The sequence below is a fragment of the Chamaea fasciata genome, unplaced genomic scaffold (genome assembly GCF_029207755.1).
Source record: "Chamaea fasciata isolate MVZ Bird 193981 ecotype frontalis unplaced genomic scaffold, bChaFas1.0.hap1 SCAF_2, whole genome shotgun sequence".
NCBI lineage: Eukaryota > Metazoa > Chordata > Aves > Passeriformes > Sylviidae > Chamaea > Chamaea fasciata.
The window spans coordinates 51,343,642-51,359,240 of NW_027094087.1; the positions used below are offsets into that span (position 1 = coordinate 51,343,642).

General features: G+C 40.4%; 1 protein-coding gene across 1 annotated transcript in view; it reads left to right on the plus strand.

Moving 5' to 3' along the window:
* The window catches only part of LOC136285190 (complement C4-A-like), a 40,975-nt gene extending 26,312 nt beyond the window's left edge, over window positions 1-14,663 (plus strand). The window contains exons 27-41 of the mRNA XM_066176053.1: window positions 123-218; window positions 548-716; window positions 1,678-1,844; window positions 2,293-2,451; window positions 3,059-3,118; window positions 3,577-3,670; window positions 4,388-4,556; window positions 6,254-6,341; window positions 6,622-6,696; window positions 7,308-7,416; window positions 8,378-8,467; window positions 8,831-8,923; window positions 9,608-9,691; window positions 13,079-13,211; window positions 14,331-14,663. Of these exons, the coding sequence (XP_066032150.1) occupies window positions 123-218; window positions 548-716; window positions 1,678-1,844; window positions 2,293-2,451; window positions 3,059-3,118; window positions 3,577-3,670; window positions 4,388-4,556; window positions 6,254-6,341; window positions 6,622-6,696; window positions 7,308-7,416; window positions 8,378-8,467; window positions 8,831-8,923; window positions 9,608-9,691; window positions 13,079-13,211; window positions 14,331-14,469 (1,725 nt within the window). The 3' untranslated portion in view covers window positions 14,470-14,663. The remainder of the gene's footprint in view (window positions 1-122; window positions 219-547; window positions 717-1,677; window positions 1,845-2,292; window positions 2,452-3,058; window positions 3,119-3,576; window positions 3,671-4,387; window positions 4,557-6,253; window positions 6,342-6,621; window positions 6,697-7,307; window positions 7,417-8,377; window positions 8,468-8,830; window positions 8,924-9,607; window positions 9,692-13,078; window positions 13,212-14,330) is intronic.
* Window positions 14,664-15,599: the final 936 nt, after the last annotated feature.

Genomic DNA, 15,599 nt, shown 5'->3' on the forward strand with positions numbered 1-15,599 from the left:
AGCTGCATGGTGCATGGTGAGAGGGTTTCCAGACAAAATTCTTGACTTTATGGAAAGTGATTTTCTAGATTTAATCATAAACGTATGCATGCATATTTAACTTCTCATATTTCATCTTTCAGGGTGGCATTAAGTCAGCAGAAGAGGATTTGGCTATGACAGCCTTCGTAACCATAGCATTGCAACAGACCCTGCTTGTCTACCCATCACCTAATGTGGTAGGAAGCCTGACTCTTTAAGTCTGCAGGCTATTTCACAATGGCATATCCACTTCACCATCTCTTGGAGAACTGCAAATGAGGAGTTTAAAATCTGCTTACATCTGTGGTGGATAGGAAAAGATGTCATGGCCTAATATAAAATAAGGTGTTTCGAGCTATGCTCTCCATCATCAATGGCTTTCATCACTAAGCAAATATTATTATAAATGTCTTAAAAATTACTACAGTGAAGTATTCTAATTTCCTAGCACTAGTTTCCTAGTGCCAGCAATAACAGTTTGTAGGTCTCAGTGATCTTTACAAATGGATCCATTCTGTTTTCACAGGCACGAGTGATTAGAGGAACAGTGGCTTACATGAAAAATCAATTTTCAAGAAATACTGACTGCTATTCTACAGTCATCACTGCTTATGCTTTGACACTTGTGCAGTCTGATAGCGAAAACGCTCAGTTTGTGAAAGAAAAATTAAGGAGCTGTTCTTATTTTGATGAAGGTACTAGTAACCATTCTTAAAAATCCCTCTAAAAAGCATTTTCCTAATGGAAACACTCTTACATGAACAAAACAAACTGAAGTAAATGTAGAAAAAATAATTTTATACAACTGGGTATGTACATGTGTAATATATTTAATTATTTAAATTGCATAATTAAATATTTCAATATTTGACATTTTAATATGTTATTTTCAAAATTAGTATCACTATAAAGTGACAGCATAATAAATCTTGGATCATGATCTTCTCTGATTTTGGAACTGGAACAAAACCACAGTAAATATTCATTTATGTTTTCTGCTTCCCTTGGGAAGAAAAAAAAATTCCAAGCTAATTGAGAAAGAAGAAACTTCATATGAGAAAACAGCAACATACAGGAGTAGTCCAGACAGGATTTGTGGTCAAGAGGGAAGGTGTCTCTTCCAGTCCACCTGCTTGCAAAGCCCTCCCACCAGTTTGAGTGCTTTGTCCCAGCACCCCATGGATGTCACCACTCACCCCCACGGGGTGTGGCTGCGGTGACTGCTGAGTCAGTCAGTTTTGTGGCTGAACCACCGTCCTGGTTACTCCTCCCAGGCGTTTGGTAAATACAGAACAGTTTAACTGCCACAGTTTAAGCATAGGGAATATGCTTCTCCTTAATCAAGGCTGGACTTGTGGCCATAATTAATACTATTATGTCTGAGGGACCACCAGGCACAATGCTACCACTCAATCAGATGGATATGGCTGTACAATGGCATCATTAGACTGTGATGGCTGGATAAATCAAAATTGAAAATTAAGGGGTTTCTTTTCCATTACCTTTGCTTGCCAGCTGATTTGTTGCTTTCAGAGAAGCATCTGTGTCTTGTGGTTCCACAGTGCCATGACATGAAGTAGCCACTTCATGTAGAACAATAGTGATTTGGGGCAAATCTCTCTGCCAAGGGGATTCAGGACTGAGTTATTCTTGCAGCAAAGCAGCAGCGCTACTGGGGAAATGGCAACAATGCAGTCTCTGTGGAAACCACTGCCTATGCCCTGCTTCAGACCTTGCTCCTGGAGGACATGGAATATGCCAGTCCTATTGCCACATGGCTGACAGAGAGGAGGAACTACGGCGGAGGGTACTGCTCTACACAGGTGCCTGACCACCAGTTCAGGGGGAGCCTTAAGGGGGGAGGGGAGGAAATAAAAGCCCCCTAAAAACTTTTTCCTTTAGATTTGAAAGCATTAACATAACAGTTAATTTTCAACTTCTTTGATGTATGAATCAGTAAACATTTTGTGATGTTAGTTAGCAATGGGCCAAAATAAAATAGTTAAAAGCCAGCAGAGAAAATTCTTTGTCCTCATAAAAAAGTAGGATAATCTAAGGTCAGGACTCCAATGTGTTTACAATTTTAGTGCTATAAGAAGAAGCTGGGAAATTAAATGAATAATCTCTGCAAGTAGGAACAGGCAAATGCAGGAGAACTTCAAAGCAGCAAAAAGCATAAAACTGAATTCAAGGTGACTGATAATGTCATCTCACATGTAGTTGAAATAACCTGGCATAACTGCTAGATTTTTGCTTTTCTTTCTCACCTAGGACACAGTGGTGGCCTTAGAAGCTCTGTCAGCATACAGCATACAGACACTGAACACTGCTTCCACCAGCCTGACTGTCAGACTGGGAACACCTGGAAGGCAAAATTACATTAGCATGGTTCTGACTGATGCCCATGAAGAATTTCAGAAGGAACTAGAGGTATACAACCATTGGTTGTTTTGAATGGGGTTTTTTTTTTTCCCCTTAAAAGGGAGTAATCAAATCCTCTGGCCTAGATTTTGTCATGTTAAGCAACCATGGTACAGCTGATTCATTATACCTTGAAATAATTTGATCTGTAAAAAACAGAATAGTTTTAAAGTTAAAAAAAACCTCAAACCAGCAAGCGCTTAGCAGCACACTTTAGAGGTGCTTTCCTGCCTCTTTGAGCACTCTGGTGGCATGAATCTCTCCCAAAAGCAAAGAGCAGCCAGGAACCCGAGTCCTTCTAGGGAATGAGGAAGAAGGGGAGTATTTTGATCTTCATTGTGCCTGGAACTGTGAAAATGTGAAGTCCAGGATACAAAGGAGGGACTGAAGTTGGTAAAATACATCTACTGAGCCCTAAAAGAGCAGAGTAAGATGCATTAGCTCAGTACATTTAAAATCTTGAGACATGAGATTTCATAATTCCTTCCATAGCTGAAAGTTTTCCCTACCCAGGTTTGGGGGGGCTAAAGGCATAGAAGACTGTCAAGGTGTCAGGAAAACAATAGATCAAACGATGAGCACAGACTAAATATCTTTCTTTTCCCTTGGTTTGCAGTTTGAACTTGGAAGAAAACTCGAAGTATCTGTACACGGCAAAGGAAATGGGACAATGAGTGTAAGCTGTAAATTCAAAATCCAGGCTCCAGTTGGACTTCTTTTAATCTTTTTGAAACCAAAGTGAAAACTTACTTGCCATGGCCTCAACTTTTGTGTTCCTACCTCCAAAATTCTAAAATTTGGGGCCTAAAGCCTTCCCATGCACACAGTCAGTTTTTCCTGTCTTTATTAAATCCATAAAATGTCAAGGGTGATAGAGGTGGCTGGAGTTTGAAAGACATCTTTGTGCTTGGGAATGGAGAGTTATCTTGAAGGAGTCCCACATCATTTGTGAATTGTACATGGGACCTGCTTATATCTGTGACAGTCCTCTGTGACCAGTCTGTGCCACTGGGGGTCTGGTCTTTCTCTCCACACTCCCATCTCCTGTCACCATGTGTTGAGGTTCTGAATGGGTAAATTCCTTGTCACTTAGATGCTATTTTTAGTGGCTTGCTGTTTGTGTGTTCATCTTAGATATTAAAAATGTACTGGTCACCTGAGCTGAAGAACAACACCTGCAATGATTTGATTTTGACAGTGGAAGTGGAAGGGAGCCTTAAGTACTCTGGTGAGTGAAAAGGGCAGGGGCTGGGTCTCAAAGGTGACACATTTGGCCAGCTGCTAATGATACTTCATAGCTTTCCATCCTTGGAAAGTGAGAACAAATTAATGAACAAGGGAAAAAGAGAAGTCTCTGAACTCTACCCATTGTTTCATTTAGCTTATTATTCTTATTCTTAAATAGTATAATAACTGAGTGGCTGTAGGTGCAGCAGGTACTTAAGAGTTACACAGATGCCATTAGAAACTGCTCTTGAGAAAGGGGAGGTAACTCCCTTCACAGAGGGGAAAGCCCTGCTCAGATCCCTGGCTAATAAGGGACCTACCATGTGGGCTTAACATTCTTTGAGGCAGATCTGTCATAGGTCTTTCAGATGAGCAAGAATGTGTTTTCTATCACCTGAAGTGTGTGCTCATCATCATCTCTGCCTATGCCTGCATTGTTTTTTTCTGTTCAAATTGTTAACTTTTGGAGGGAGGGCTTCTCCTTTACATATTTATGCACAGCCTAAACTCCATTCTTAGCTAGGTTTGTTAGTTATTCTTACTATAGTTATCCCTAAAATTATAACTCTGAATGAATTGGAAACACTGAGACAGTATACAGCAAATATTGTAAGACTCACAGTGATGGCATGACTGCCCACTGGTATTTATCATTATACCAAAAGGAGCCAAACTGCAGGCAAATTTGTGCATGGCTGACCATGTCTCTCACCTCCAGAAGCTGAATACTCTGATGAAGACAATGATTATGAGGACTTGACTACTGCAAGCAACAGCACGTTTGAGACACTGTCTAAAATAGATTGGTTTGATATCCGCAGCAGAAGAAAAAGGGATGTGACCAGTCCCAGCAAAGCAGAATCCTTGCAATACAAAGTCTGTGTCAGGTAAGTCTGCTAGATCAGCTCTTCTTTCATTTGTAATTCTCCTTTGTCACACTCTTCATATTCACAAACTCAGCATCCAACCTAGTGATCTACTGTGAGTCTGCATACACAGTAAGTGTGCATCCTCTCTCCCATGGCAGGAGAAAAAGTTTCTAAACAATGGATGAGATTTATTTACATCACTTACACAGACTTCAAATGTCCAATGCAGACTCTTTCCCATCAAACTCTGGGGATACTCTAAAGCACTTGTCAGGATAATAATAGAAAAAAAAATATTTAAAAAAGGCAAATACAGCTGGAATGAAGCAGGAGAGTTTCATTGCTTTCTGGAGTGATGCTGTTACTCCCTTTGTGGCCACACTCTGGCCTCATTAAAAAAAAAAAAAAAAAAAAAAAAAAAAAAAAAAAAAAAAAAAAAAAAAAAAAAGAATAATGCTATCTAGGAGTGCAGAGAAGGCAAATGGGATATTCTTTTGTGACAAGAAGTTGGCAAGGGCAGAGGCAGGAAAGAAAGAAAGAAAACCTCCTACGCAGCATTGTCTTTGCTCCCATTTACAGTCTGGCATTTGTCTCAGAAGCACAAATTTGTGGCTGTCCTGGGTTCCCCTTCTAAAGAGGAGGAGGATGGAAGAAGTAGGTTTTGCTCCCCAGTAGAATTTTCCAGTGGTTTTCCATTGACTTTTGTCAAAGACTTGAAGACAGTGGTTTTATCCCCTCTTCTAAACAGTAGCATGAACAATGGCAGGGAGGACTGAAGTTACCCTAATTCCCATTTTTCATTCTCCCTCATTAATGAAAAATGAGGGATATATTCATATACATCAGTGAATTGTGTACTGACCAAAGCATCATCTTCCCCATTAATTGCTATGTAACATTTATCAGCTAGCAGATCCACTGTTCTGCATCACTGTTCTACTAAGTGTTAGGCTGAGGCTTAGACAATAATGTGAAATTCCTTGCGGTTAAGACATGGGAGAAAAACTGAAGGCATGAATTACATCACCATTCTTCTTCCCTACATTGTGGTGAATCCTTTATGGGAAAGGGAGAGTGCCAAAATTAAAATTCCTGAAGTACCACTAAGTGTATGTAAAATATCTCATGTCAAGGTACTCTGTGTGAGTGCAGAACAACTTCATTTTCCAGCAATGACACAACTGCCTGATTTTTGAGATGGTGAAAGCCAAAAGATTTGGAAATCCAATACATATATTTAGTGGATAATTACAGTAAGGAGGATTTTTGCCTCAGACAACAAAGGAATGTAATTTGACTTAGTCCATGAAAAATTTGGATAAATTCATTTCCTATCTCCACTTTGTAAGTAATAGAGAACAGATACTTTGTCAATGCTGTTTCCCTCATTGGCTTCAACAATGTTTTTAAGGTGGGATGAACTGTCATTTACAGGTGATTTTTTCTGCCTATCAGCTCCAAGGAAAGCCTATATGAAAAGCTCAGGCAAGGCATCTGGGTTTTGGATGACCATTTGACTAGTTTAGATGACTCATTTTACCTTGTGACTCTTAATGAATTTGGCAGCTAATTTTCAAATTAAAATCCACTTAGAAAGTTAAATGGAGCGGGATATTTTGTTTCACCTTTAGCAAGCCTGAAAAGCCAGACTCTTCAAAGCAACCTGAGTGGCTGTTCAGTGCAGGTGTTCACTGCTGACCATCTCCCTTATAAAGGTCCACAGGTCCCCAAGTACCAAAGATGTCCCTGGTTGATCTTACTCTACTGAGTGGGTTGGAGCCTGACACAAAGGAACTCGAACAGGTTAGAAAGACACTTTTCTATGCAACCTTTTATAGAGCCGTTAGAAAATTTTTCTTTCAAAATCTTTCCAAAAATAGAAGAGACATGGGAAAACAGATTTTGGATAGCTAGCTTGCTAGCTAAATTAGTTTGCTCAGTTTCATGCTCTCAGAGACTGTCTTCTTTAAGGAGGAAGAAAGAGGGCCAAACAGAGCAAACAGATTATGGAAGGTGCCAGCAAAGGTATTCCTGTCCTGCCAGGGGTTTGTTTTCATTTGTTTGTTTCTTTGTTTTCCTGCAGTTGGTGACAGCTTCAGACAGATATATTCAGCACTTTGAGTACAAGGAAGGGAAGGTTTTGCTCTACTTTGGTGAGGTAAGCAAACCCAACAATTTTCTAATCCCTGCCATTTCAGATAAGCATATAGACTTTTTAAAAATCTACTCATTGTATTTTTCAGTTTTTGTTACCTTTCTGTAATTTTTGTCATTTATTATTATTGAACAGCTCAGTAGAAAGAACAGAGGGAGGGAAGAAGGAAAACACACACCTTCATCTTCCACCTTTCTGTGTCCAAGGAGATGTAGTTCATATTCAAGATATGACCTTTGGCCCAAGAAAAAAGATAAATCCTCTCCCTCTCTAGCCAGAAGGGATGCTTTTCTTACATGATCACAAAAGTGTTAACTGGTGGGCCTGTAAATTCCACACAGACATCTTGCATGTCAAGACCAAGATCTATACAGTGACAAACAAATGTAAATATCAGGACCCCTAGTCTCTGTATATTTCCCAATATTTTGGACAATGACTCCACCCTACACCCACTTGAATTGCCTCACCTCTACAACCAAAGCAGATATCAATATTAACTCAGCTATGCCATCAGAACAAGTGCTCAACAACTAGCACAGACACAAACACTGAGGAATTGAGTGAGGAGAGTGTCCGTTTTTTCATAAAACTGTTCTTCCTTTTTCCTCCAGCTCCCAAGTGGACCGGACCCAGACTGTATATCATTTGGGGCAAAGCAAATCAATCCCATGGGTTTGGTTCAGCCAGCAAATGCCATCCTTTATGATTTTTACAACCCTGGTAAGGGCAGAGAAAAATGATACATAACTGCTTGAAAGAGAGACTCTCAAAAAACCCCTCCAGTGTATGGAAAGTTGATTTTGATGTAGTGTGTGAAACCATGTAATTTTGTAATTTTGAGTGATGAAATAACCAGCTTTGCATAACTCTCTTCCAGTTACTTCAGATTATCTAAACAGAGATCTTCTTAGGAATGGTCCAGAACTGCTAATGGACTGAAAATACGAAGTTTTACACTCATGGATTTTTAAATCAGATTTCCTGGATTCCTATTTCTCACAGCGCTTTTAAGCACATTTCACTCACATTTTGTTTTGTCAGGCTATGTCTTTATACATCTAAGATAGGCAAACTTAGAGGTCTGACTTTTGTAGTATGCTCGCCAAGGAAAGCAGCCTTGTTTCTCAATCAAAGGAAGTTTAGATGCAAATCGTCCCCATTTGTTGAAGTTATGCAAACAATATTTGAAAATTAGGTCAAATCTCCATTTTGCCTTGACAGAGGGATCCAAAACAGTTTACACTGGGTTTAAACCATTAACTATTGGTTTATCCTATCTTCTTCTTCTGAAACAGGGCAGTGTTCACTGTTGTACTATGGTCTAAAGAGGTTTTTAAGATGGGTGGTTTCCAGAGGGAACAGAAATAAAAGGGGGACGCAGGGACGGAAGAGTACAACTTAAAAAACAGATTAAAAAACCCCAAGAACAGCAACTAAAAAAAGCCCAAACAAAAATTATCCAAACTGAACAAAAATATCCTCAAACTGTTGAAAGGCAATGCTGTACTCTAGGTGCCTAAGCTGTAGGTCTTTGGGAACTGCTGATGTGTGTCTGATCCCTCAGTGCTCTGCTTTCTCTGGACCAGGGAAAAGTTGGGCCACAAACGTAGTTTGTACTGTACTGTACAGGCTTTTCCACCTGAGCTCTCCCATATAAAGCTGTTTTGTTCCCTGCCCACAGACAGGAGGTGCAGTGTGTTCTACAGTGCCCCCAAGCACAGTGCCATGCTCTCAAAGCTGTGCCACGCCAACGTCTGCCAGTGTGCAGAAGGTAAGGAGTGACTGCATAAGCTGGTCTAAAGGAAGACAGTTACTTCTAGGAACAATTTACATGGGAATTGTTAAGCCCAGAAAGGATCATCAGAATTATCCTAATGTGAAAGACAGGATATATTCGTCCTCTAGAATGTTCAGTATCAAATTGATTTTTTATAAGATATCCAGGATTTTTTGATAGCTAAAGGCAACACATATGCACATGTGTGTGTGCGTGTAAAAACCCTCTATCACACCACTAAGGAAATTTTTCTGCCATTTTATTCTGTTATATTGTTGTGTGAATACGGATGTACAAACTACATCTGTCTACATATCGATGCCTATAGGGGTGTCTCACTTATTTTTGTCCCTCCAGGTCCCTGCCCAAGACAAAAATCAACTTTCAGTAAAGCGGTAGAGCAAACCACACGCGTTAGTTTTGTCTGCTACCAACCTACTGCAGATTATGGTAAGACATGAAGGACAACTGTTGATTTCAGCATCATTCATTTTAATAAGTATAAACTTGTAGTTTTCTGTGCCCAGACCTCTCCTGAATTGAGTAGGGTTTCTGTATGTGGCCAAGAGGCCAAGGAGAAACAAATGAAGGCATGTGCAGTTGTAGTCCTCAGGGCAGTGAAGTGGGAATTAAAGGCCTTGAAAAGATGCAGCAGGAGGCAGGGGCAAGGAAGGGTGAACATCATGTTCCAGGTTTTAGAAAAAACTCGTGGTGCAGTACCACAATTCCCTACAGGCCTCATGTTACAGGATGTAAATAAAGAATAGGGTCTCCATGGCATGCCATAGTTCAGTAGCTCCTTCTGAAGAGCTAGATGAATTATTTTTCCTTTGTTAATTTGCCTTTCTGGACTCTTCTTTGGATACAAAGTTAGACAAATTACTGAAGGAAAAACTGGTTGGGCACCATTGGTAAGTTAAATGCTAACAGAAGGACAGGAAAAAGAGTGGAAACCTAAGCACAGAGGAGCTTCCTTGAAAAAATACAAAGAAAGGAAATACAAAGAAATTCCATGGTTTGTGAGTAGATGGTACATTGTCTTCTGTTCAGACACTTGGTAAAAGTACACCTATTATTCAGTCTTTGGATGCAATTTTATCTTGCCATCTGGCATCACAGAGTTGTTTGTTGCAGCATACGAGGTGGAGATCCTCAACAGCACAAAGAAGAATGTTTTTGATTACTATGAGGCCAAAATCCACAAAATCCTTAAAGCATGTAAGTATCAAAATGTTTGACTCCTTTCATTCACCTGTAGGAAAATTAGGTTGACTAAATGTTAGCCAGCATGAGCCATGCAGATGCCTTCTTCTGCCATGGAAAAGAAGGGTCAGATATATTTCTGAGGTAGGCTTTCAAGAAGGCTTATTTATTGCAAGGCTTGTTTGGTGCAGCTGCCTCACTGTTCAGTTCATCCCCGGAGTAAGTTTTTGGTTCACATTGTGAACCAATCCCAGAGGCCACGAGCTTCAACCATTTCAGATGAAAATAAACCAGAAAACACATTGCAGACTTATTGAGTCCATGGTTACAAACTGGGTCTAGTCTAAGATAAACCCTCAAAAAACATGCATAGTGTGGATATTATGTCTTCTGCATCAACTATTTCATTTTATAGACTGTTGACAGATCCTTCTTTGTTCTCATGTGGATATATCCACTGACCTCTGTTCTGATACTAAATGAAGATTTGAAGTGCTTATTACTCAACTAATTATTAAGCAATTGCAGCCCTTGTGGAACAGGCTAAGAGTTGTCCACTGTGACTTGCCTGAGGTCAATGAAGACAGGAAAACTTCTAGAACTTCAATCTAATTACTGTTCTAAAGAAATAGAAAGGCTTCTTTGTTGTTAGGGGCAGTGTAAAGGTTTTCACAGTTCTTAGACAATGTTCTTTTGCAGGCCTCTCATCCCAGCTGCCCCCATGTGAAGTTAATCAGCAGCATCAGAGAGCACTGATACACTTCAGAGTAATTTCTGGGGCAGCTGTCAGATGACATGTCAGACTTCAGCTGCCATGGTATCATGTGGTCACCACTTTTGAGTTTGGCAGCCAGAGATTGCCTTTAAAAAGGAACTTCAAAGGTTTTGAAATATTCCCTCTCTGGAATAGAAAAATTAACTCACTCCATCAATCTTTGCCCAGGGGCCTGGCAATGTCACACAGTACTTTATGGCACACAACTTGTGATCTGTGCCCAGTGTTCAGTTCCTGTAGAAAAATAAGGTCCATGCTTCCAGAGTCCAGAGAGAGCATCTGACATACCCAGGGCTTTCCCCCTATGGAGGGAAAGGATAATGTATCTAGTGGTCAAAATACTGACTATAGAAGATTATGGTATCCTGGTGGAAAGTTTTGTTAATCTCTTGAGAATACCTACAGGATTTAAAGGCTTTAGGGCTCTGGGTTCAAACGCATTTGTACTCACAACTTGCAGGCAAGCACTGGAAAGATTTTGGGTTTTGGTAACTGAGAGAAACATCCTTTGAATGTAAAGTAGAAGGGAAAGGATGTCATCCGCTCCCATATACTTGGTAATTCTTTTTGGTTTGTGCTGTCAGATGCAGCATCTGAGCATTAGGAGGCTTTCAGCAGGCTTGGGAAAGGCTGGCAGGAGGCATGAAGCCATATGAGGATGAAGAAAAAGCTAGGTGTTGCACCCAAATCAGCCTGTGGCTGAACTAGTGACTTATTATCTCTTTTATTCTCTGTGGCTCTTTTGAGTGAGGTTGGCCTCTGTTGCCATCACCGAGTTTAGATGAGAATCAGTAGGGTAAAATCTCATTCTCTGGACTCTGTCTTATTTCCTTAACAATCTTTGAAGTAAAGAGTTGGTTCAGAAGACAGAAGGAAACACTAATTTGTGTTTGGGAGTCATCAAAAGAGAATTTTTCAGGTGTGTGCTTCTCAGATTAATTTGGTTATTGACAGAATTAGTGTATATGTTACGGATGGCTAATATTTATGCTGTCCTATGAGTCCTCCAGAAGTCCTTTATGGGAAGAGTATAGCCCATATAAAGTAGCATAGAATCTTTTTTTTCCCCTCTTCTTCCCCCTCCCCTTTTAAACACTATTTCCCATTACAGATTCTAAAACTTGAAGTAATTATTTTCTTTAAATTCTGCTTGTATGCTTTGAAACATTAAATTTCAACCTTTTTTTTTTTTTGAGATTTAAAATTGAACATTACATAATAATTACCTAAGGTAATGACTCAGATGCTTATGATCCTACTGTCTGAATTGTATTAGGCCATTTGTGAAGCATATGAACTGTGAAACACCTTGGTAATTTAAGCCCAATGAGGCATAACATCATCATTTTCTCAAGTAGTTCTGAGCCATCCCTGCATTCCATGAACAAAATGAAAATTCAGGACACCATGTAGCATAGGAACAGCAAAAAGGTCTTTTAGGGTTACATGAGAAAACCTACAGGACTTATATTCTCTCTAAAATGCAGATGTATAAGTAACACATATTAAAGTGATGTAAGTTTTCACTAGGTGGTAGATAAGGTTCTTAAAGCTAGGTTTCAGAGATTAGCAGCCTATGTCAAATTCTCTGAAATCTAATTAATGTTGGAACATTCTACTTCAGTTTTTTATTCTACTTTTAGGATTTTGATGACTAGTCTTTCCATACTTGTACTATAATACTCTATATTAGAGCAGATGCTGCACAAGATTCTGTTAACTGATAAAAAGACTGTGGTGTAATTTACACGTAATTTAAACTGGTTTAATATTGAATTTGTGCAGGAAATTTCAAATTATAGCTAGAAAGAGAGTAAGAAACTAGAATGTTGCTGTTATTTGCTTTTTTTGTCCAAATGGACTTTGAAAACTGTTGTTCTAGTTAAAGAACATAGTGTCCTCGTGACCTGAGATTGGTCAGATGAATAAGCATCTTTTCACCTCTCCAAGTCATTGCAGTATCAGAGCAGCCACCTCATCTGCCCTGGATGCCCACTTCTGTAGTGGCCAGTGCAATTCTGAATGAATAAACTTATGGGCCAGAGTCCAGATCAGAATCTTCTAAGTTACTTTAGCATGGACACCACCAAGAGACTGTCCACTGTACGAGATTCAGAGGGAATAACATAAAGGCTGTATCAGTAAAGTTCAGGTCAGGTGTACTAAGGAGAGTGAGATTTTAATATTGTCTGCTGCACTGTTGAGCCTCAAAATATTTGAATTTAGTTTGCTAGCTTTTAAGACTACCCTGAACCTGAGCATTCTGAAATGGAAGATAGCATGTTTTCTATTTTCCTTGGCTTTTCTTTCAGTCTCTGAAATTTAAGCAAACTCCGTAAGGTCTGAAAGGTTCAAAGATCTATAGGAAAACATCTCCTTCAATAATTACTGCAAAGGCCAAGACAACCAGCTAAGGCAAAAGTGGCTTACTTTTTGCCTGGTCCCACTAAGGGAAACATATCCTACCATAGCACAGCCATTTATTCACATGTGATGCCCCAATTCCCAAGTGAAACATTACCTTGGCTTTGCAGTGGGGCAGATGATCACAGGGGGTTGTGTGCTGTGGGCTACAGTTCTTCTCTCTTTTAAAAAAGTTCATGGGGTTTTCTCTTCTTGTCCCACAGCTGCGGATGAAAGCATCCAAGTGGGTGAGCACCGACAGTTCCTGTCACGCTCCATGTGCAACTTAAACATTGTCCCTGGCAAATGCTACCTCCTCATGGGGAGAGATGGGCAAACAGTTGATTGCAATAACAAGTAAGTGCAAAATGGTCTCTGGACCATAAATCCAGAGGATACTCAATCTATTAGAATACTTCCAGAAAGTAAAGGCAGCACCAAATTTCTAAGGGACTGATTCTGTTGGATTTACTAAAATGCATAGTGGTCCACTCCACAGGAAAAAGGGAAGCTATGGGGAAGAGCTGAGCCACACAAATCTATTTGGCTTGTGGATCTGTGGTTCCCAGACTTCTCAGAATCAAATCTGGCCCTGGTTCCCCTGGGTTAAAAACTCAGAGCTAGAAATGGAGAATGGGAAAAGCTATCCAGTCTATCTACTGCAGTCCATCAAACAGCTCCTGTGTTTGCAGAAGATGATTAAGAGCAGCTCCCAAGGTTGCTGTCACATCATGCATGCTAGTAGCATGTTTCTCACTGTCACACTCATGAAAAAATGGAATTTATCTGAGTAGAAATTTAGTATGACACTACCAAATATTCAGTGAGGAAGACATCCTAGATGTTCCCTTTCCCTGCATAGAACTGGAGAAAGGTAATGCCTCTGAAAGCTTCTAGGGAGGAGATCTCCATCAAGCTGTGAGCATCACTTCTTAAAACCTTAAAAGTCCCATTCCCATTCTCTATATGACAGTAAAGTGAGTGCCCAGGTCAGTGGCCTGCTTCAAAAGAACCCTGCTAGAGACTGGAGTGTCCTAGCAGAGGTTTAATCTCCAAAGTCTTCTCCAGTTCAGGCATGAAGTACTGGAAGTTACATGGCTTCTCATCACAGAAAATTAGGAAACATTTATTTTGCAATACTCTTGGAACTAAACTTCCCCTTACTTCCCCACTGGTATGCACTTGGGCCTTTTGTGTCATTCTAGAAACTCTAACAGAAACTTATCCCAAGCTTATCTGACATACTCAAAACATAAGTACAGCCAGGTCTGTCCCAGCTTGGCACTGACACTTGCCAGACTATGTGCAAAGCTCAGTTAACCTGCTGGTGAAAACAAGTTTCTGGTGAGTTTCTTGGCTAGTATAACTGATTTCAGAGATGCCTCTGTGGAGGGATGCAGCAGCTTAGGGATTACACTTTTCCCATTGCTCCATGTCAGGAATAATGACTAACTTTCTATACCTCTCCATCTTCAGGATGCAATATTTACTTGATGCACAAGCCTGGGTGGAGAAAATTCCAGAGGACAGCGAGTGCCGCAGCACTCTGCGCCGGCAGAGCTGTGCTCACCTGCAGGACTTCCTGAGCACCTCTGACAGCCTGTGCCATGTCTGAACCATGGCTCTGAGCCCCACACCTCTCTGTGGGGACTGCAGCTCGCCTTCTGCCAGAATTCTTCCTGCAAAGCCTGCGCATCCCAGTGGCACCGGAAACATTGCAGGACTGCTTCCATTGCTGTTTTCCTCATTGGGATATCCTCTTGTGGATGTGTGTGTGGGTAATAAAACAAAAATGCAGTTCCTCTATTAGTTATTGTGTTTATTGTACCTGACTGGGGAAGAGAGAGCAGGAGTTTGTCTCCTTGAGCTATTATACAATAGTGCAATTATCCTGCGGAGAGTCAAAAGAAAAACACATTGTGTATTGCCTGATTAATTCCTGCAGATTAATTCCTGGCAAGAAAAAAAATTATTAAAAAAAAAGCCAAGACGTTTTCATGGATCAAAAAGAAAACTGGAGGCTCATGGGCTTACCTCTGTTACACTGCTGCTGAAAGAAAAGAGATACCCACACTCATGATTCAACCCATCAGCTGGTTTCTGATTGTAATTGTGAGCCCTGCTGACCCCATGGCTGGATTCCCCACACTTCTAAAGCTGGAACTAGAAGTGGTACACTGAGCATGTCCTGTGCTGGATTCGGGAGTCTTCCAAAGGCTTGTTAGGCTGGGTACAGAATTGCTTTTAATTGCAGTCTACAGCCACATGTCTTTCAAGCTTTTATTTTTCTAGAGTTTAACCCAAAACTGCTCTTTTCTTAGGATAAGAAAAAGTCTGTGGAAAATGTTTTGGTAATGCTGATAAGCAGATGACTTTCCACTACAGGTTTTGCTTCTTTAGCTTGCCAGCAAAATGCCATTTGGCAGTCATGTCTGAAGCAGAGAACTCAGATGCTCGTACCACTGTTTGTGCCAGCAGCTACTGAGCACAAACATTTGCCACCTGGACTGCTTGTGCTACCCTGGAGTACAAATATGAAGTGTCAATGATATGATAATTAGTAGATCTGTGGTGAGGTGGTTAATTTGGAGTCAAATAACCCCACTGATAGAAAGGGCAGTAGTGATGCTCATGTGGCCAAGACATTACACTGCAGCAGCACCTACCAAAACAGCTCCATCACAAGACATTTCAGATTCACAGAAGACAGCTCAGTGCTGTGTGCCTGAACTGTGAACTGACAGC